This window comes from Oncorhynchus clarkii, chromosome 5, assembly GCF_045791955.1.
Source record: "Oncorhynchus clarkii lewisi isolate Uvic-CL-2024 chromosome 5, UVic_Ocla_1.0, whole genome shotgun sequence".
Lineage (NCBI taxonomy): Eukaryota > Metazoa > Chordata > Actinopteri > Salmoniformes > Salmonidae > Oncorhynchus > Oncorhynchus clarkii.
This window is the reverse complement of record NC_092151.1, coordinates 82,690,754-82,713,783: the sequence shown is the minus strand read 5'-3', so window position 1 is coordinate 82,713,783 and position 23,030 is coordinate 82,690,754. Positions and strand designations below refer to the sequence as shown.

At 46.8% G+C, this 23,030-nt stretch overlaps 1 protein-coding gene across 1 annotated transcript in view; it reads left to right on the top strand.

Annotated features, from left to right (window-relative positions):
- The window catches only part of LOC139409777 (collagen alpha-1(XXIV) chain), a 74,976-nt gene that overhangs the window by 15,990 nt on the left and 35,956 nt on the right, over positions 1-23,030 (top strand). Inside the window, exons 4-16 of the mRNA XM_071155155.1 lie at positions 8,045-8,098; positions 8,250-8,303; positions 8,770-8,823; positions 10,103-10,156; positions 10,315-10,422; positions 10,649-10,702; positions 10,804-10,911; positions 11,815-11,868; positions 12,978-13,031; positions 15,064-15,120; positions 15,874-15,927; positions 17,252-17,305; positions 18,980-19,033. Of these exons, the coding sequence (XP_071011256.1) occupies positions 8,045-8,098; positions 8,250-8,303; positions 8,770-8,823; positions 10,103-10,156; positions 10,315-10,422; positions 10,649-10,702; positions 10,804-10,911; positions 11,815-11,868; positions 12,978-13,031; positions 15,064-15,120; positions 15,874-15,927; positions 17,252-17,305; positions 18,980-19,033 (813 nt within the window). The remainder of the gene's footprint in view (positions 1-8,044; positions 8,099-8,249; positions 8,304-8,769; positions 8,824-10,102; positions 10,157-10,314; positions 10,423-10,648; positions 10,703-10,803; positions 10,912-11,814; positions 11,869-12,977; positions 13,032-15,063; positions 15,121-15,873; positions 15,928-17,251; positions 17,306-18,979; positions 19,034-23,030) is intronic.

Genomic DNA, 23,030 nt, shown 5'->3' with positions numbered 1-23,030 from the left:
CTGATGGGATGTGAGTGTGACTAATGATTCCAGCTTTGATGCTGACAAACACACACTCAGGCACGCACGCACGCACACACACACACGCACACACACACACACACACACACACACACACACACACACACACACACACACACACATATACAAACACACACACACAGACAAACACACACACAGGCACACACACACAGAAAAACACACAGACACACAGAGAGACACACAGACAAACGGAGAGACACACACACACAGACACACACACACACACACACACACAGGCACACAAACACACACGCAGACACAGGCACACAGACACGCACAGACAAACACACACTCACACAAAATTAACCCCCACATTATCCCTCTCAAGCATTAGTCTCCAAATTCTCATATTTCATGGAAAACAGTGGACCCCTTCAGAGCATCAAGAACGTCAAACATTCAAATACAATTTATTTGACTAAGATATTTCAAAAAGCTCCTCAGTCATCAAATAAAATCACGTTTTATTTGTCACATACACACAGTTAGCAGATGTTAATGCGAGTGTAGCAAAATGCTTGTGCTTCTAGTTCCGACAATGCAGTAATATCTAACAAGTAATCTAACAATTCCCCACCAACTACCTAATACACACAAATCTAAAGGGGTGAATAGGCAAGGTGCGATAGATGGTATAAAATACAGTATATACATGTGATATGAGTAATGTAAGATATGTAAACATCATTAAAGTGGCATTATTTAGAGTGCATTGTATAAAGTGACTAGTGATCCATTTATTAATGTCACGACTTCCGCTGATGTCGGTCCCTCACCTTGTTCGGGCGGCGTTTAGCAGTCGACGTCACCGGCTTTCTAGCCATCGCCGATCCACTTTTCATTTTCCATTTGTTTTGTCTTTGTTTTCTACACACCTGGTTTCTATTCCCCAATTACATGTTCATTATTCCACCCTCTGTTTCCCCCATGTTGGTGTGCGTGTTTGTTTATTATGTTCAGGTTGTATCTTTATGACTGGTATTGTTTGCCAGGTTCGTTTTTTTATGGCCGTTATTTACGAGTGACCGGTATTTTCACGCACCTTAAGTATTTGTTTTATACTGGTGCTGTTCGTGGAATAAACTACCTTGTACTCTCATCTCTGCTCTCCTGTGCCTGATTCCATGCACCAGTTACCCACAGCCTGACAGAAACACGCACCACAAATGGAGTCAGCAGGAGCAGTTACCCCGGTACTAGGGGTTGAGGAATACGTCCAGCAGCATGAGGCGATGCTACAACATCTCGGCACCGCCATGGATTGCGTCCTACAGACGATGAAGCACTGGGAGAGAAGAGAAGTTCCTCCAGCGCCTCTACCAGCACCATCAGGGACACCACTGATCACCCCTCCGTCACCTGGTTCCAGGGGGATTCAGCTCTCCCTTCCGAGGGAGTACGATGGGAAGGCAGCGGGATGTCAGGGTTTTCTACTCCAACTGGAACTCTACCTGGCAACCGTACACCCGGCCCCTTCGGGCCGCGAGAGCGTGTCCGCCCTCTTCTCCTGTCTCTCAGGGAAAGCCCTGGATTGGGCCACCGCCGTATGGGAGGAAGGAGGAGCGGTGCTGGACAATTTTGAGGATTTCACGTCTCGTGCACCTGAGGCAGGAGACACAGGAGTTTGGACTTCCGGACCCTGGCCGCCAGCCTGGGGTGGAACGACAGGGCCCTGATCGATCACTACCATTGTAGTTTACGTGAGGACGTCCATTGGGAGTTGGCCAGTAGGGACACAACTCTGACCTTCGACCAGCTGGTGGACATGTACATAAGGTTGGATAACCTGCTGGCTACCCTCGGACGTCCAGCTCGGGGTCTGTCGATTCCATCCCCCAGCACCACTGCACCAACGCCCATGGAGCTGGGAGGTGCTGCACTTAGGGCGACCGAAGGAGGGGTCGATCCATGCACCATCTGTGGCCGCAGAGGGCACACTGCCTGTCGGTGCTGGGGAGGTTCCTCTAGGAGTCGAGGCAGCAGGCAGGGCAGTCCCGTGTTATCCCAGGTGAGTCGGTACCAGGCTCACCCAGAGCCCCCTGTTGCTCACGTGTTTGTCATTTTCCTGAGTTTTCCCCGCATTCCCAGGATAAGGCACTCGTAGATTCAGGCCCAGCTGGGAATTTTATTGACAGATAATTTGCCCATAATTTAGGGATCCCCATTGTTCCTGTGGATATGCCTTTCCTTGTGCACGCCCTAGATAGTCGACCATTAGGGTCCATTTGGGTCAGGGATAATTAAGGAGGCCACCGCTCCACTGGGCATGGTTACGCAGAAGGGTCACAAGGAGAGAATCAGTCTCTTCCTTATTGATTCTCCTGCGTTTCCCGTGGTGCTGGGCCTACCCTGGTTGGCCTGTCATGACCCCACTATTTCGTAGCAACAGAGGGCTCTCACAGCGTGGTCACAAAAGTGCTCAGGGAGGTGTTTAGGGGTTTCCGTCAGTGCTACTACGGTGGAAAGTCCAGACCGATTTGGCTCTCACTTTCTGTAAAGAAGAAGGCGACTCAATTACCACCCCATCGACGGGGTGATTGTGGGATAGATCTCCTGGTAGACGCAGCACTTCCCAGGAGTCAAGTGTATCCCCTGTCGCAAGAGGAGAAGGCGGGTATGGAAACATATGTCTCCGAATCTCTGGGGCAGGGGTAAATTCGGCCCTCCACTTCACCTGCCTCCTCAAATTTATTTTTTGTGAAGAAGGATGTATTGACTATCGAGGCATCAACCAAATCACTGTGAGGTACAGTTACCTGCTGCCTCTCATCGCCAGTGCGATCGAGTCAATGCACGGGGCACGCTTCTTCACAAAATTTGATCTCAGGAGCGCTTACAACCTGGTGCGTATCCGGGAGGGGGACGAGTGGAAGACATTTAGTACCACCTCAGGGCACTATGAGAACCTCGTTATGCCGTACGGGTTGATGAATGCTCCATCAGTCTTCCAGGCCTTTGTAGACGAGATTTTCCGGGACCTGCATGGGCAGGGTGTAGTGGTGTACAGTATATCGACGACATTCTGATATACTGCGCTACACGCGCCAGTGCGATCGAGTCAATGCACGGGGCACGCTTCTTCACAAAATTTTATCTCAGGAGCGCTTACAACCTGTTACGTATCCGGGAGGGGGACGAGTGGAAGACATTTAGTATCACCTCAGGGCACTATGAGAACCTCGTTATGTCGTACGGGTTGATGAATGCTCCATCAGTCTTCCAGGCCTTTGTAGACGAGATTTTCCGGGACCTGCATGGGCAGGGTGTAGTGGTGTACAGTATATCGACGACATTCTGATATACTCCGCTACACGCGAACCTTGGTTCGGGGGACCGGTGCGCAAGGTGCTTGGTCGACTGTTGGAGCATGACCTGTACGTCAAGGCTGAGAAATGCCTGTTTTTTCAACAGTCCGTCTCTTTCCTAGGGTACCGCATTTCCACTTCAGGGGTGGAGATGGAGAGTGACCGCATTTCAGCCGTGCATAATTGGCAGACTCCCACCACGGTAAAGGAAGTGCAACAGTTTTTAGAGTTTGCCAACTACTACCGGAAGTTTATCCAGGGTTTTGGTCAGGTAGCTGCTCCAATTACCTCACTGCTGAAGGGGGGACCGGTGCGTTTGCAGTGGTCGGCTGGGGCGGACAGTGCTTTTGGTCACCTGAAGGCTCTGTTTACCTCGGCTCCGGAGCTGGCTCATCCGGATCCCTCTTTGGCGTTCATAGTGGAGGTGGACGCGTCCGAGGCTGGGATAGGAGCCGTGCTCTCTCAGCGCTCGAGTACGCCACCAAAGCTCCTCCCCAGAACGCTAAGGCAGACGCACTGCCCCGGATGTATGACACAGAGGAGCGGCCCATGGATCCCACTCCCATACTTCCGGCCTCTTGCCTGGTGGCACCGGTGGTGTGGGAGCATCGAGCGTGCGTTATGTACAGAGCCCACTCCCCCTCAATGTCCAGCTGGGCGTCTGTACGTTCCGTCTGCTGTCCGCGACCTTTTGATCTATTGGGCCCATACGTCACCCTCCTCTGGTCATCCGGGCATCGGTCGGGCAGTGCGCTGTCTTAGTGGGAAGTATTGGTGGCCCACTTTAGCTAAGGACCTTAAGGTTTACGTCTCCTCCTGCTCGGTGTGCGCCCAGTGCAAGGCCCCTAGGCATTTGCCCAGAGGGAAGTTACAACCCTTACCTGTTCCACAATGGCTGTGGTCGCACCTGTCGGTGGATTTCCTAACTGATCTTCCTCCATCACAGGGTAACACCACGATCCTGGTCGTTGTGGATCGGTTTTCTAAGTCCTGTCGTCTCCTCCCTTTGCCCGGTATCCCTACGGCCCTAAAGACTGCGGATGCCCTGTTTACACACGTCTTCTGGCACTACGGGTTACCTGAGGACATAGTATCTGATCGAAGTCCCCAGTTCACGTCAAGGGTCTGGAGGGCGTTCATGGAACGTCTGGGGGTCTCGGTCAGCCTTACCTCAGGTTTTCACCCTGAGAGTAACGGGCAGGTGGAGAGAGTGAACCAGGATGCGGGTAGGTTTCTGCGGTCCTATTGCCAGGACCGGCCGGGGGAGTGGGCGGCGTTCGTGCCTGGGCAGAAGTGGCCCAGAACTCGCTCTGCCACCCCTCCACTAACCTCTCCCCCTTCCAGTGCGTACTGGGGTACCAGCCGGTCCTGGCGCCTTGGCATCAGAGCCAGATCAAGGCTCCTGTGATGGATGACTGGTTTACGAGCGCTGAGGAGACCTGGGACGCCGCTCATGTGCACCTTCAGCAGGCAGTGAGGCGACAAAAATCCGGCACAGATCGCCACCGCAGTGAGGCCGGGGTACTGGGTCTGGCTCTCGACCCTAAACCTGCCCCTTCGCCTGCCCTGCCGGAAGCTGGGCCCGCGGTTTGTGGGGACATTCTAAGTCCTGAGGAGACTGAACGAGGTACGTATTAACCCCTCGTTCCATGTGTCTCTCCTCAGGCCGGTGGTGGCTAGTCCACTCCAGGAGTCTGAGGTGCGGGAGGTTCCTCATCGAGGGTGTCCCGGCGTATGCAGTTCGATCCGTACTGGATTTGAAGCGTTAGGCGAGGGGCCTTCAGTACCTCGTGGAGTGAGAGGGGTACGGTCCAGAAGAGAGATGCTGGGTGCCGATGGAGGACATATTGCACCCCTCGATGCTGCGGGAGTTCCACCGTCTCCATCCGGATCGCCCTGTGACTCGTCCTCCGGTTCGTCCCCAAGGTCGGTGTCTGCACGCTGCTGGAGCCGCACGTCAACGGGGAGGGGGGGGAGGGGGGGGGGGGGTACTGTCATGACTTCCGCCGATGTCGGTCCCTCTCCTTGTGGGTGGCGGGCGGCGTTCGGCAGTCGACGTCACCGGCCTTCTAGCCATCGCCGATATACTTTTCATTCTCCATTTGTTTTGTCTTTGATTTCTACACACCTGGTTTCTATTCGCCAATTACATGTTCATTATTTAACCCTCTGTTTCCCCCATGTTGGTGTGCGTGTTTGTTTATTATGTTCAGGTTGTATCTTTATGACTGGTATTGTTTGCCAGGTTCGTTTTTATGGTCGTTATTTACGAGTGACCGGTATTTTCATGCACCTTTAGTATTGGTTTTATACTGGTGCAGTGGAATTGTACTCTCATCTCTGCTCTCCTGCGCCTGATTCCATGCACCAGTTACCCACAGCCTGACAATTAAAGTCGTCAGTGATTGGGTCTCAATGTAGGCAGCAGCATCTCTGAGTTAGTGATTGCTGTTTAGCAGTCTGATGGCCTTGAGATAGAAGCTGATTTTCAGTCTCTCGGTCCCACGTTTGATGCACCTGTACTGACCTCGCCTTCTGGATGGTAGCGGTGTGATCAGGCAGTGGCTCTGGTGGTTGATGTCCTTGATTATGTTTCTGGCCTTCCTGTGGTAGTTTGCCCCAGTGATGCGTTGTACAGACCACACCACCCTCTGGAAAGCCTTGCGTTTGAGGGCGGTGCAGTTGCCGTATCGTGGGAGACAATCACAAAGACAGATGAAACAGATCAGGGCGTGACAGCAGGGCTGGCGAATGCCAAATTTCTATGATACAGCCCAACAAGATGCTCTCGATTGTGCATCTGTAAAAATTTGTCAGGGTTTTGGGTGACAAGACAAATTTCTTCAGCCTCCTGAGGTTCTTCACCACACTGTCTGTGTGGGTGGACCATTTCAGTTTGTCTGTGATGTGTACGCCGAGGAACTCAAAACTTTCCACCTTCTCCACTGCTGTCATGCCCTGCTGTTACGCCCTGATCTGTTTCACCTGTCTTTGTGATTGTCTCCCACCTCCAGGTGTCACCTGTTTTCCCCATTAGTCCCCGGTGTATTTTTCCCTGTGTTTCCTGTCTCTCTGTGCCAGTTTGTCTTGTTTTGCCAAGTCAATTGTTTTTCCTAGCTCCCAGCTTTCCCAGTCTCTGTTTTTTCCTAGCCCTCCTGGTTTTGACCCTTGCCTGTCCTGACGTTGAATCCGCTTGCCTGACCTCTCTGCCTGTCCTGACCTCGAGCCTGCCTATCGCCTGGTACTGTTTGGACTCTGACCTGGTTTATGAACTCTCGCCTGTCCCCAACCTGCCTTTTCCCTACCCATTTTGTTATAATAAGTATCGGAGCTCAACCATCTGCTTCCTGTCTGCATTTGGGTCTCGCCTTGTGCCCTTATAACTGCTGTCCCTTCAATGTGGATAAGGGGGTGCTGTTTCCTGAAGTCCAGGATCATCTCCTTTGTTTTGTTGACATTGAGTGAGAGGTTATTTTCCTGTCACCACACTCCGAGTGCCCTCACCTCCTCCCTGTTGGCTGTGTTGTCTTCAAACTTGATGATTGAGTTGGAGGCTTGGATGGCCACGCAGTCGTGGGTGAACAGGGAGTACAGGAGGGGGCTGAGTGTTGAGGGTCAGCGAAGTGGAGATGTTGTTTCCTACCTTCACAACCTGGGGACAGCCCATCAGAAAGTCCAGGACCCAGTCGCACAGGGCGGGGTTGAGACCCAGGGCCTCCAGCTTGATGATGAGCTTGGAGGTTAATATGGTGTTGAATGCTGAGTGGTAGTCAATGAACAGCATTCTTACATAGGTATTCCTTTTGTCCAGATGGGATAGGGCAGTGTGCAGTGTGATGGTGATTGCATCGTCTGTGGACCTGTTGGGACAGTATGCAAACTGAAGTGGGTCTAGGGTGGCTGGTAAGGTGGAGGTGATATGATTATTGACTAGTCTCTCAAAGCACTTCATGATGACAGAAGTGAGTGCTACGGGGCGGTAGTCATTTAGTTCACTTATCTTTGCCTTTTTGGGTACAGGAACAATGGATGCCATCTTGAAGCATGTGTGGACAACAGACTGGGATAGGGAGCATTTGAATATGTCCGTAAATACACTAGCCAGCTGGTCTGCACATGCTTTGAGTACACGGCTAGGGATGCCGTCTAGGCCCGCAGCCTTGCGAGGGTTAATAGGTTTAAATGTTTTACTCACATCAGCCATGGAGAAGGAGATGGGTGGGCACAGTCCTTGTTAGCGGGCCGCGACGGTGGCACTGTATTATTCTCAAAGCGGGCAAAGAAGGTGTTTAGTTTGTCTGGAAGTGTGACATCGGTGTCCGTGACGTGGCTGGATTTCTTTTTGTAGTCCGTGATTTCCTGTAGACCCTGCCACATACGTCCTGTGTCTGAGTCGTTGAATTTGTCGCAGTTCACCTTGTCCCTGTACTGGCGTTTCGCATGTTTGATTGCCTTGCGGAGGGAATAACTACGCTGTTTATATTCAGACATACTCCCAGACCTCTTTCCATGGTTAAATGCGGTGGATCATGCTTTCAGTTTTGCGCGGATGCCGCCATCCGTCCACGGTTTCTGGTTAGGGTAGGTATATGTTATGGATCAGTTGTTACTTTGAACACAATCAAACCATGATGCGCCACATCACATGATATCACAGTAATCCCTGTGGCCTCTGATTGGCTGTTCTTCTCCTCTAGGGGCCCAAAGGACCCGCGGGGGACGCAGGACCTGACGGAGAGCAAGGACATGAGGTAACTGTTGTTTAATATCAAGATTGGATCTCATTATTTTGTTGTCATTTCACGCTGATTTTCACTATACTTCTGGCACACACTCCCTCATGCTTTTGCACACACAAACACACACACACACGCTTTGTTTTACTTCTCTCTCTTTCCACAGGGAGCTCCTGGCGGAGAGGGGGAGCCAGGTCCAGTTGGAGAACCTGGGATAAAGGTCAGTGTCCTAGAGAATTACTGATTTGGATTTTAAAACCACCAAAACAAAATGACAAATCAGACAACATGCTAGTGAAGTTTACCGCTTACCTACTCACCCATTGAACTTGTACAGAAGATGTTCCTCAACATACCCTAGGTATGAAAAATATAAAAAAAGATGGCAATGTTAAACTGAGAGCGGTACCAGGTCCTATTTGTACCCAGAAGCCTCTTGGAGGGCCATGGCATCTGTTCATCCCTGTGTTGGGTTATGTCCCCCTGAGGGGACTTGACCTCCTGAGCACTATGAAAAACACAGTCAACACTTACAAATAAAGTACTTAAATCTAAGTAATATTTTATTTGGAAGTTGGAATACCCATGGGATACAGTACCTCAAGACTCATTTACAGAACTTAGAGCTGTCTTATCATCTTATTTTGTATAAACTCCTGAGCACCTCTGTTGTTGTGTCCCTGCAGGGCCATGGGGGGCCGGTTGGAGGAGAGGGGGAACAAGGACAGCAGGGAATGAGAGTGAGTCCTGACTGAGTCCTTCACAAGACCTTCTGAACACAGTCTATGCTCCTATTCCTGCTCTGCTTGTTTTTGGGAGAATCCGATATGCCCGTATATTTACTGTGCCCTCGTTTGATGGAGATGTGTAATCTCTTGGCCGGCGAAGACCAGGGCAGCGTTGAGACTGATTTGTTTTTGTCTGTTGGACTGTATCAATAACCTCCAGGGATGTCGGAGGAGCCTCTCTCTCCCCTCCCTCTCTCTCTCCCCCCTCTCTCTCCCCTTGTCTTGGGCCAGGGGAAAGCACTGTAGAGAGAGAGAGGGTCCTTTGTGTCAAAGCTTACTCTCAGAGATCCTGTTGTAGGACATCATTGTGTTGTACTGTGATGCAGAAGGATGTGCAACAATTACATAGGTACAGTCTAGTGTAGAAAGTTGAAGACATACCTGTTCTCCAGTCTAAATGTCTGTATTATGGATGCTACCGTGTAGCGACTCAGGTTGGGCTGGCTCTCTGCCTCCCTCATCGTCAGGCCATGGTTTATGACATGGTCCACCAAAGTGGCCCTAATGTCATCGGAAATATGTCTCCGTCTATTGCCTGGTCCCCTTCTTTGTTCTTGTCCTCATCCTCATCCTCCTCCTCTCTTCCTCTTCCTTTCGCTCTCACTGCCTCCATGTTTGCAAAGTTCTCACAAAAGAGATGAGCTTACCTGAGGTCTATTTGTAGTGCTAAGGCTCAGACTAATTGGTGTTCAATTACTGTAGAAATGTTTTCATGTGTATGTGTGTGTGGGTGTTGCCAATTTCAGGAATGTTTAGCATTTTGAATAGAAGTGTTTTCCCAATGATTGCAAGAGATTTCATTCTTGAACGAAATGTCTAATGTAAGAAACAGTGTGTAGTGTTTTGCAAGGGTGTTGCAGAATTGCAAACAAAGTGCAAAGCAGAAAATGTGTTTGTACTTTTGGTGCCTTTGTTTAAGGGATGGTTGCAAAAGTTAAAGTGTTGATGCTTTTGTCTAAGAATTCACTTTCAGTTTGTAAGCAATCTGCAAAAACTGTAATCACAATGGCTTACATATAACGGAAGGAAAATATAATCGCCACAGTCAGGCTCTTTACAATGTACAACCTGTTTCATGCCCTGTGGGTCTGTGTAAGCCTACATACATATGAGTCAACTATACATACCGGACAGTAAAGCCTAAACATTCCATAGGAACATATTAGCATGGTATTAATTGTAACAGCAGTGACCATGGTTGGTTGAAGTAAATGTGATGCTGTGTTTGTAGGGTCTTCCAGGTCCTGCTGGTGAGGACGGGCCCCAGGGAAAAGATGGACCAAAGGTAACGCACTGGACAATAAGCTAAATGAGAAGTCCTTTGCTGTTTTGCTCCTACTTCAGAAGCCTCCTAGAACCTATGTCTCTTTACTCTCCTACTCTTTCTTTCCTGTGATCTTGATCTTTCTCTTCTCCCGCTCTCTCTCTCTTGCTCTCTCTCAGGGAGAGCCAGGTGACTGTGGGCCCATGGGCGAGGCAGGGGACAGGGGGATAGAGGGAGACCCTGGGCCTCCTGGAACCACCGGAGTGGCTGGAAAACGGGGTTTCTCTGTAAGTGTGTCCGTTTATTTGCTAAACTAATGACAAAAAAATAATAATGATACAACAATTAAGCCGTACAGTAGGTAATGATGCCAATGTGTCCCAGTAGGGGTCAGTATTCTGGGGCACATGGCGTTCAGTGAGGTCGATGTCATAATGGAATTGATACAAAGAAGATGATTTTGTCAGCAGCCATTTGATCTCCCAGTGTCTAAGGAGTTTGCCTCTCTTCCAGGGTCCAGAGGGGAAACAGGGTCCCCCCGGCAACCGAGGACGGCAGGGCAAGAAGGTACACACCTGTTTTACTATTAGCATGTGTTGATAAATGACATCACCGATTCCTCATGGGTGTCCGTGCTCTCACAGCTCTTACTGTTGTTCTGTCTTCAGGGTGAGGCTGGCAAACCAGGTCCTATCGGTGAGACAGGGGACATCGGGGACATCGGCCAAGAAGGAGGGATGGGACTGAAAGGAGCCAGAGGAACCATAGGCCCTGTGGTCAGTGCCCAGTTATCTATTCTCCGAGTTCTCACCCCTCCTAACTTCCTATGTGTGCAATATGTATAGGAAAGTGTCCCTCATTAGTACTGAAGGGAATCTATCAGGTTATTGTGTTGTTCGGGTCAATGGAGTGGCCAAGAGGACAGCAGCCTCCATTCAGTCTCAACAAGAAACACTTGAAATTAATGGAGCTGTTTCCTTGTGTCCTTGTGTTGGTTGAGATGAGGTAACACATTCCGGCATCCTACCACCCAGTAGAAATACTTGTTGATATACATACACATACTCTCACAATTGACAAGTTGCATAATTCCCAAGTCATTGGCAGGCCTGTAATATTTTATATAAATAATGGTTTCCCTCTCTCTCTGGAGAAGCAACCCTGAGTGAATGACCTCATATTACACTATTCAAACCTGGCAAAGCCTCTGTTGGATCAGTAGCTCAGACTAAGCAGAAGTGATCTGAGATCTTTCCTAATCTCTAAAGCTAATCTCCCTCTGTTTTGTATAGCAATTAGCAGGTTGCTAATCCGGTAGTGTTTGAAGACAAGCAATAGGCCTATCAGATCTTCTGTTATGATGTAAAAAACAGATGTCAAAAGCAGAGCAGAGGCTTTAAATAACCGTTTTTCCCCTGGAGCACGGGATCACACAGGAAGACATAGAGGAAGGAAAACTCCTTTTCCAGGAGTGTTATGCCATGAAACCTCTGTGATAGCTGGGAAATGAAAGATGTATGGCTTAGTGTCATACATCACCCCAGGTCCAGGGATGCAGCCTGCATAGGTGCTTAATGTTTAACTCCAAGGTTATATTCAGCATAACCACATAGTGCAGATAGAATAGCAAAATAAATGGTTGTAAAAACAAATGTGTCTGTTTTCTGCATGATTTTCAGGGTCGTCCAGGAGTTATGGGGCCTGAGGGGATGCCTGGAATTGCAGGATACACAGTGAGTTATTCCTGTCTGTGCTACAACAACACACTTCTCTTTATATCTCTCTCTCTCTGTCTCCTTCGATCGCAATCTCAAATCTCGATCTCACTCACTGACTCACTCACTTGTACACACTCATACACACAGACACGTTCAACAATAACTTTAAAGTGTTTCTTAAGGGTATGTGTGTCTCTTCAATCACTAATAACAACATAGGTATGCAACAAAGGTATTCTAAGCCCTGTTCTGTTATGGTGACATCATGTCACTCACACCAAGTCAGCTTTCTTCAATCAGCTTTCTTCCCCTAAAAGAGATTCACCCCAGTCTCTTCACCTCAGAGAGACTCACCCCAGTCTCTTCACCTCAGAGAGACTCACTCCAGTCTCTTCACCTCAGAGAGATTCACCCCAGTCTCCTCACTCCAGTCTCTTCACCCCAGAAAGACTCACCCCAGTCTCTTCACCTCAGAGAGACTCACCCCAGTCTCATCACTCCAGTCTCTTCACCTCAGAGAGGCTCACCCCAGTCTCCTCACTCCAGTCTCTTCACCTCAGAGAGACTCACCCAGTCTCTTCACCTCAGAGAGATTCTCTCTTCACCTCAGTTCTCTTCTTCACCCCAGAAAGATTCCAGTCTCTTCGAGTCACCCCAGTCTCCTCACTCCAGTCTCAAACAAGAACAAAGAAGTAATTGGATATGGTCAACCTCAAACCATAAAACCAAAACCTCTGGCAACTCCAGAGGACGCCAGGTCATCGCCAATCTCATTCTGGCTTTTAGTTTCGTAACGATGCAGGGGCACTACAAGTTCACGTTGTTCCTTTTTAGTCTGTTTGTACTGTACACTCACTCTTAGCTCAATCACACACCCACCCAAGTTGTTGAGTGATTTCTGTGGTCCTGACAATAAGTCATTATACCAGGGATATATTTATCTCCCTTGCTGTCCTGAGTGTGTTTATAATAAATCCTTGTGATTAACACTATGTTGACAACCCACGCCGTGTCAACTTATGTGTTATTGTACTGTCTGTCGACCGTGAGTTATGGGTTCTTTGAATATTATGCAGCATATGACATAGATATAGATGAATAATCATGAGTTTGGTTATTCTTAGGGCCACGCCGGCAAACCAGGACCCATAGGACCACCTGGACCCAAAGGTGAAAAGGTACCCTATGCATTTGCATGTTTTTTGTCTTCCTCCTAAACACAGTGTTATGTTTTCAGCCTTTTGAAGATATATGCCATGGACTTCAGCTCTCCACGAAGACTTGGTTCATTTGTGTCAATATCCTACATAGTCATGTACACTATAAATCTTAGAATGCGGTGTTCAGCATATTTCAGACAAAATGTCCTGTTATAAGGTGCACACCCCACAGTAACTTGCCCTAGCCCCCCTCCCCACTTCTCCTTCACCCAAATCCAGATAACTGATGTTCTGAAAGAGCTGCAAAATCTTGACCCCTACAAATCAGCTGGGCTAGACAATTTGGACCCTCTCTTTCTAAAATGATATGCCGCAATTGTTGCAACCCTCTATTACTAGCCTGTTCAACCTCTCTTTCGCATCGTCTGAGATCCCTAAAGATTGGAAAGCTGCCGCGGTCATCCCCCTCTACAAAAGGGGGAAACACTCTAGACGCAAACTGTTACAGACCTATATCTATCCTGCCCTGCCTTTCTAAAGTCTTCAAAAGCCAAGTTAACAAACAGATTACCGACCATTTCGAATCCAACCGTACCTTCTCCGCTATGCAATCTGGTTTCCGAGCTGGTCATGGGTGCACCTCAGCCACACTCAAGGTCCTAAACGATATCATAACCGCCATAGATAAAAGACAGTACTATGCAGCCGTCTTCATCGACCTGGCCAAGGCTTTCGACTCTGTCAATCACTGCATTCTTATCGGCAGACTCAACAGCCTTTGTTTCTCAAATGACTGCCTCGCCTGGTTCACCAACTACTTCTCTGATAGAGTTCAGTGTGTCAAATCGGAGGGCCTGTTGTCTGGACCTCTGGCAGTCTCTATGGGGGTGCCACAGGGTTCAATTCTCGGGCCGACGCTTTTCTCTGTATATATCAATGATGTCGCTCTTGCTGCTGGTGATTCTCTGATCCACCTCTATGCAGACGACACCATTCTGTATACTTCTGGCCCTTCTTTGGACACTGTGTTAACTAACCTCCAGATGAGCTTAAATGCAAGTAAAACTAAATGCATGCTCTTCAACCAAACGCTGCCCGCACCTGCCCATCCAGAATCATTACTCTGGACGCTTCAGACTTAGAATATGCGGACAACTGCAAATACCTAGGTGTCTGGTTAGACTGTAAACTCTCCTTCCAGACTCACATTAAGTATCTCCAATCCAAAATTAAATCTAGAATCGGCTTCCTATTTCACATCAAATCCTCCTTTACTCATGCTGCTAAACATATCCACATAAAACTGACTGTGCTACCAATCCTCTTTGCTCGGTCAAGCCCCGCCTTATCTCAGCTTACTGGTCACCATTGCAGCATCCACCCGTAGCACGTGCTCCAGCAGGTATATTTCACTGGTTATCCCCAAAGCCAACTCCTCATTTGGCCGCCTTTCCTTCTAGTTCTCTGCTGCCAATGACTGGAACTAATTGCAAAAATCACTGAAGCTGGAGACTTATATCTCCCTCACTAGCTTTAAGCATCAGCTGTCAGAGCAGCTTACTGATCGCTGCACCTGTACATAGCTCATCTGTAAATAGCCCACACAACTACCTAATCCCCATATTGTTATTTATTTTTGCTCTTTTGCAACCCAGTATCTCTACTTGCACATCATCTTCTGCACATCGATCACTCCAGTGTTAATGCTAAATTGTAATTATTTCACCACTATGGCGTATTTATTGCCTTACCTCCTTAATCTTACTACATTTGCACACACTGTATATAGATGTTTTAATTGTGTTATTGACTGTACATTTGTTTATCCCATGTGTGACTGTGTTGTTCTTTTTGTCGCACTGCTTTGCTTTATCTTGGCCATGTCACATTTGTAAATAAGAACTTGTTCTCAACTGGCCACCCGGTTAAATAAAGATGAAATAAAAAATAAAGTTTGTTGTGCCAGAGTTGGATGGGCGCATTGTGGTATGCTGTCTCATTTTACTGTTGTGTCAGAGTGTACTGAGTGTATTTTGGTATGGTGTTCCAGGGTTACCCTGGAGAAGACAGTAAGACCCCAGGACCTGCCGGGCCACTAGGTGAACCAGTAGGTCTCGCCTTCCTTCAACTTACCTGTCCTCTTCCTATGTGTGTCTGACCTAGGGCTGAGTCAGAGGTGATGTCCAAAATGGCACCCTGTGAAACATTACATTAACCGTTTTCTAATAGTGGTGTTGCTTGAGGCGTAGTTGTCCAACCATGCTTGACAGCGGTCCAAGAGAGTGGATGTCCAAAGCCGCTTTGTGGAGGCTGCTGAGGGGAGAATGGCTCAAAATAATGTCTGGAACGGAGCGAATGGAATAGCATCAAACACCTGGAAACCAATGCATTTGATGTGTTTGATACCATTCGACCGATTCCTCTCCAGTCATTACTGGAGTGTGTGTTGGCCTCCCAAGTGGCGCTGTGGTCTGAGACACTGCATCTCAGTACTAGAAACGTCACAACAGACACCCTGGTTCAAATCCAGGCTGTATCACAACTGGCTGTGATTGGGAGTCCCATATGGTGGCTCACAATTGGCACAGGGTTTGGCCGGTGTAGGCCGTCGTTGTAAATAAGAATTTGTTCATAACTGGCTTGCCTAGTTAAATGAAGGTAAAAAAATAAATAATGTTTTACTTCAAGCCCGTTCTCCCCAAATAAGGTGCCACCTGTGCCAAAGCGCTACAGTAGATAGATTGTAAGCAGTGTAACCTATAAGAAGGAAGGTATTGTGTTATTGGCTCAGAGAGTTTAAGGTGAAATACAGCCTTTCCTAAAAGATTCAGAGCCCTAATGTATGTGTGTGTTTGGGCAGGGTCTCCCGGGTGAGCGAGGAGACCGCGGAGAGCCTGGAGATGAGGGATATCAGGTAAAACCACCATAAAAACCACAACATCAAATGTATCACAAAATCACTTTTCTGGCGTTTTTTCTGTTCCGTTTCCATTATTTTCTTTGGTGCTTGTATTAAAGCAGGTCTGAGACCACACATCTGAGACATGAGCATCCCGGATTACTGAATTCCTAGGGATTAGTCAGGAGGAAATCTGGTGTTATTGGCATAGACACTGAAAACTAACACACACACATGCGAAACACACAAACACAGGTCAGGTGTGAAGTTAACAGTACAAGATGAAAGTTGTGCAGAGAGAAATCCCAGAATCCCCTGCGGCAGGGTTACTAGAGCTCTTCCCTCCTATAAACACTTTGCCCAAGCGCCGCCGTCCTCAGAGAGAGAGAGTACAATGGTTTTCAGCATTTATAAGCATTCTTCTGCTGAACTGGATATCAGTTCAAAGTCACGGTTGCTAATCTTGATTTGGCAGTTGTTGAGAGGCTTGAGAGACTTCCAGGATCCCATTAGACAAAAGTGTGTGTGTGTGTGTGTGTGTGTATGTGTGTGTGTGTGTGTGTGTGTGTGTGTGTGTGTGTGTGTGTGTGTGTGTGTGTGTGTGCGTGCGTGTGTGTTAGCTCTAACTGGCCACGGCGGGTCGACCTATGGGGCTTCCCCCCTTTCTGAGTGGTGAATTTATAGAGCAAATTTTGTCTGAGCCACCTGCAGCCCAATGTAATAAAATACATACCTAGAAAGCTTGGCCTGTGAACTACTGTACTCTGCGGTTCTGCTATTCGTATGGTATGAAGCTTTGGGGACTATATAGTGCTGTTGAAAGAAAGATAGATATGCGAACACAGTTGAATGCGCCCACAGTTTTATTGTGCAACATTTCGACCTAAAGATCAGGCTTATTCCAGCTAACCTTGTGTAGCTGTAGTGAACCAAGAGACAGCTAGCTGAACCCTGACATCTGGGTCTCACTAAATGACATGACTCAACCTCCAATATCACTTATTCAGGTGACTTAGAAGCTGTAGCGTTTCAACTAGAGCTGAGCGATATGGACAAATATCCATATTGTGATAAATTGCCTCAATAGACGTGCTAATGATAAGGTTAAAGCAATGTGCACCACAGTTTATTTTTATTATAATTTAAATTACTAATGTTACTACTAGTTTGATGGTTGTAGCCATCAATTGTCCCAATAACAATCATCCATATTAGCTAAATTATTTCATTTCAAACTTTTGCTATAATTGATCGGTATGGTCTGTGTCGATCATTGATGGTTCATCGTCCCAGCTCTAGTTTCACCTATATAATGTCTTTGTCTCTTTGTTATTTTCAGGGCCACACTGGCCTCACTGGACTTCGCGGGGCTGTTGGAGCACCAGGCCTTCCTGTAAGTCCAATAAGTTGAAGTGGGAAGTTTACATACACTTAGATTGGAGTCATTAAAACTCGTTTTTCAACCACTCCACAAATTTCTTGTGAACAAAATATAGTTTTGGCAAGTCGGTTAGGACATCTACTTTGTGCATGACACAGGTATTTTTTCCAATAATTGTTTACAGACAGATTATTTCACTTATAATTCACTGTTTCACAATTCCAGTGGGTCAGAAGTTTACATACACTAAGTTGACTGTGCCTTTAAACCGCTTGGAAAATTCCAGGAAATGATGTCATGGCTTTAGAAGCTTCTGATAGGCTAATTGACATCATTTGAGTCAATTGTAGGTGTACCTGTGGATGTATTTCAAGGCCTACCTTCAAACTCAGTGCCTCTTTGCTTGACATCATGGGAAAATCAAAAGAAATCAGCCAAGACCTCAGAAAAAAAATGGTAGACCTCCACAAGTCTGGTTCATCCTTGGGAGCAATTTCCAAATGCCTGAAGGTACTACGTTCATCTGTACAAACAATAGTATGCAAGTATAAACACCATGGGACCACGCAGCCATCATACCGCTCAGGAAGGAGACGCGTTCTGTCTCCTAGAGATGAACGTACTTTGGTGCGAAAAGTGCAAATCAATCCCAGAACAACAGCATAGGACCTTGTGAAGATGCTGGAAACAGGTACAAAATGATCTATATCCACAGTAAAACGAGTCCTATATCGACACAACCTGAAAGGCCGCTCAGCAAGGAAGAAGCCACTGCTCCAAAACTGCCATTAAAAAGCCAGACTACGGTTTGCAACTGCACATGGGGACAACGATCGTACTTTTTGGAGAAATGTCCTCTGGTCTGATGAAGCATAAATAGAGCTGTTTGGCCATAATGACCATCGTTTGGAGGAAAAAGGGGGAGGCTTGCAAGCCGAAGAACACCATCCCAACCGTGAAGCACAGGGGTGGCAGCATCATGATGTGGAGGTGATTTGCTGCAGAAGGGACTGGTAACTTCACAAAATAGATTGCATCATGAGGACGGAAAATTATGTGGATATATTGAAGCAACATCTCAAGACATCAGTCAGGAAGTTGAAACTTCATCGCAAATGGGTCTTCCAAATGGGCAACGACACCAAGCATACTTCCAAAGTTGTGGCAAAATGGCTAAGGACAACAAAGTCAGGGTATTGGAGTGGCCATCACAATGCCCTGACCTCAATCCCATAGAAAATTTGTGGGCAGAACTGAAAAAGCGTGTGTGAGCAAAGGAGGCCCACAATCCTGACTCAGTTACGCCAGCTCTGTCAGGAGGAATGGGCCAAAATTCACCCAACTTATTGTGGGAAGCTTGTGGAAGGCTACCCGAAACGTTTGAGCCAAGTTAAACAATTGAAAGGCAATGCTACCAAATACTAATTGAGTGTATGTAAACTTCTGACCCTCTGGGAATGTGATGAAAGAAATAAAAGCTGAAATAAATAATTTAACTTTCTTGAATAAAGTGGTGATCCTAACTGACTTATGACAGGGAATTTTTACTATGATTAAATGTCAGGAAACTGAATGTATTTGGGGTGTGTGTGTGTGTGTGTGTGTGTGTGTGTGTGTGTGTGTGTGTGTGTGTGTGTGTGTGTGTGTGTGTGTGTGTGTGTGTGTGTGTGTGATTTTGTTGATTAGGGAACACCAGGGGAATCCGGAGAACCAGGCCCGAAAGGAGAAATGGGAACTCAGGTGAGTGTGTGTGTGATCATGGTATTCTTTGTAAATCAATGCATCGGACTCATTCTGCTCCTGGCTTGGGGAAAGGAAAGCACAGTGTTTGTTAAATCATGTCTCCCTGGAGCTCTAGATGAGATGTTACTGTATAACTAGATGACCAATAAAAGTGTTACACCAGCCTACTACAGAAGCCTTTCTACAGGCTTCCTTGGCTCTGAACACCATGAGGGTTGGGTTGAGCAATCACCTGTCAACACTATGGGAGAAGAGGAGACACTCACTTCCAAACTGCAGTTCCTAACAAGCTAGCCAAGCCGTGGAGACAACCGTTTTTAACCTAGGACTCTATTGCTCTCGATCAACAAGCCGAAGTGCCAGAGCATAAGCATTGTCATGTGAAGAGAGGGAGAAAAAAACACTTTTATTCCCATGAAATCAGACTGGGCCAAAACAATGCAGACAGGCTTGAGCATCTGTGCCTTTGATACCAGAGAAGACGGATGAGGGAAGGAGAGAATGAGGGGGAAAGAAGGAAGCAGAGCATTATGTTTGTTTGGCCACCCACTGTGCGCTTCATGCTTCAAAGTGTTCCGTCTGAATTCCACAAGGCTTGAGAATACACACTGGAATGCACAAAGCTGGCATCAGTTAGAATTTTGGAAAAAGGAGCTATTTATTATGCACTTCAAGTCTAAATTACTTCACTTCAAGTATGAATTTTTTCACTTCAAGTATGAATTATTTTAACTGCAGCTTGATAATGTATACATTTTCAGAGTTTGTGAATATCATTCATTTGTGACATAATGTTGCTCTTTATGGAATATAGCTCTTTGATCTGCATATGGTCACGTATTTCCTAAAAACAAGCTGTCTTACATAGTTCTAAACACCTTTGACATGTTAAGACAAGTGACTTGGCCTATTTGCCTATTTTATCAGATTGAGTGCATATTGGTGTGTCACATATTGAGAGCAAGTTCGGCCTTCTTAGAAAATTCTGACCCGGAGTAACACAAGACTAGAGGTGTATGAGGGAAGTATACACTACGCAGATCTGTATATGTAAACATCCATTTAGCCGAAGACTTAAGCTTACACTTTTTTACAATCACTTTGGCACTAATTTCAGAACCTTGTGGTCATTTTTCAAAACTCTAGACACAAAACTCAAAACAGTCATCACTTGTAACACAGTGTTCAAAACATTGCATTGTGCATTCATATCTTGTAAAACATCAACTGCAGTGTTCCTCACCTGGCTTACTGTAAAACATCAACTGCAGTGTTCCTCACCTGGCTTACTGTAAAACATCAACTGCAGTGTTCCTCACCTGGCTTACTGTAGAACTGTAAAACATCAACTGCAGTGTTCCTCACCTGGCTTACTGTAAAACATCACTGCAGTGTTCCTCACCTGGCTTACTGTAAAACATCACTGCAGTGTTCCTTGCATCACTGCAGTGTTCCTCACCTGGCTTACTGTAAAACATTGTTCCTCACCTGGCTTACTGTAAAACATCAACTGCAGTGTTCCTCACCTGGCTTACTGTAAAACATCAACTGCACCTCACCTGGCTTACAGTAAAACATCAACTGCAGTGTTCCTCACCTGGCTTACTGTAAAACATCACTGCAGTGTTCCTCACCTGGCTTACTGTAAAACATCACTGCAGTGTTCCTCACCTGGCTTACTGTAAAACATCAACTGCAGTGTTCCTCACCTGGCTTACTGTAAAACATCACTGCAGTGTTCCTCACCTGGCTTACTGTAAAACATCAACTGCAGTGTTCCTCACCTGGCTTACTGTAAAACATCACTGCAGTGTTTCTCACCTGGCTTACTGTAAAAAGCAAAACAAAGGTTGATTACTGTACTTCTATATTTCCATCAACCCTGTCTTGTGGATTTGGCCACAGGTTCTCATCCACATCACAATGGACGTTTTCATTAGACAAATATCTTGGGAAGAATCTTTGGGCGTGGCGAATCCAGGCCTGACACTGGTCTGCCGTGATGCCATTGCATGGTGAATCCAGGCCTGACACTGGTCTGCTGTGATGTCATTGCATGGTGAATCCAGGCCTGACACTGGTCTGCCGTGATGTCATTGCATGGTGAATCCAGGCCTGACACTGGTCTGCCGTGATGTCATTGCATGGCGAATCCAGGCCTGACACTGGTCTGCTGTGATGTCATTGCATGGTGAATCCAGGCCTGACACTGGTCTGCCGTGATGTCATTGCATGGTGAATCCAGGCCTGACACTGGTCTGCTGTGATGTCATTGCATGGTGAATCCAGGCCTGACACTGGTCTGCCGTGATGTCATTGCATGCGCCATCCATGGCCTGTAGAAGGGTGGCTTGTTTGTGAGGGCGCCTATCATATACCTTCCACCTCCATGTGGAGAACAATTCCTCAGTCGGGTTAAGGAAAGGAGAGTATGAGGTTAAGTACAAGGTGGTAAATTGTGGATGGGCCTGAAACCATGCTTGCACCAATTCAAGCATGGTGGAACCTGACATTATCCCACACAATGACGTAGGTCACATCATCAGCTCTACAGACCTGATTTAGCTCATCAAGTTACAAGGAGAGCTGCATTATATGATCCAATTGATATAGTCGCACACCTGGTGATGTTTGCCACACGTTGTCCAGGGACTTGGATGGTTGCCCGCTGGCCAATGAAATTCCGACCTCTCCTCCTTGTCTTGGCCAGGTTGAACCCTGCCTCAACCAAAAATAAGAATTTGTGATGGTTTTTGTCAGCATCCAGCTCCATCGCCCTCTAAAAATACATTTTGGAAAGAGAATTACTGATTACAATGAATCATTGGTTCAAATAACTAATTCATCATGAAATACCATAGGAACACTGTCTTGGTTTGTGGCCTTGTCCTCTACCACGTTCCCCCACACCTCTCAGAAGGGGTGCTTGTCCTCTACCACGTTCCCCCACACCTCTCAAACGAGGCCCACGACCACCTCTCAGAAGGGGTGCTTGTCTCCTGACATTCCTTTGACCACCACCTCCCACTGCTTGACCTCTGTTGTGACCTGGATCACCTGCTGACTCCATGTTATCACTATGTTGTTGCCGGTGGATACCACTCATTACACTATATACTCGTACCACAATGTACGAGTTGGCAGTTTTGGAAAAGCAATTACAAGGGCCTGCATATATACACTCACCGGCCACTTTATTAGGTACACCTGCGTGTTAACGCTAATAGCCTGCTCCTTTGAATAGCAAATCATGTGGCTGCCTGAAACTCAACATATAGAGTATATAGAGTAGAGAGCTTTAGTTGTTGTTCGACCAAACATTAGAACGAGCAAGATGCGTAATCTAAGCAACTTTGACCGTGGTATGATTGCTGGTGCCACACATGGTGGTTTCAACATCTCAGAAACAGCTGCCCCCTGGGATTTATGCACTACAGTCTCTAGAGTTTACAGAGAATGGTGCGATAAACAAAACACATTCAGTGAGCCGCAGTTCACCTTGTTAATGAGAGAGGTCAGAGGAGAATGTCCAGACTCATTCAAGCTAACAGAAAGGCCACAAATGCTCAAATAACAGCCATTTAAAACAATGGTGTGCATGCTGCAAAAGGGGGTACCTGAAAAAGTAATGTCAAATCTGAAAACATGGTCTGGAAAAGTGGTACACGGGAACATAGAAACAGTGTCTGATAAAGAATGATGATGAAATATTACATCCAGAGATAATGTAGTCCAATTGGTTCATGTTCCACGGTAATTGGTGTCATTGGATCTCATTGTCCTGAAGATTTGATGATCTAAACATGGAATATTGTTTGTCAGTTTCCATAAAACGATGCATTAAGAGTAATGCAACAGTTACTTATCATTTTCAGCAGGTGTATCAATTGCTAGTTAGATCATTGTAATGTAATGAACAGACAGTCATCTCAAATGGAATGTGCATTTTGAAATGGTAATACTTTGATGTTAAGTTGTGTCATTTTGAACAGGT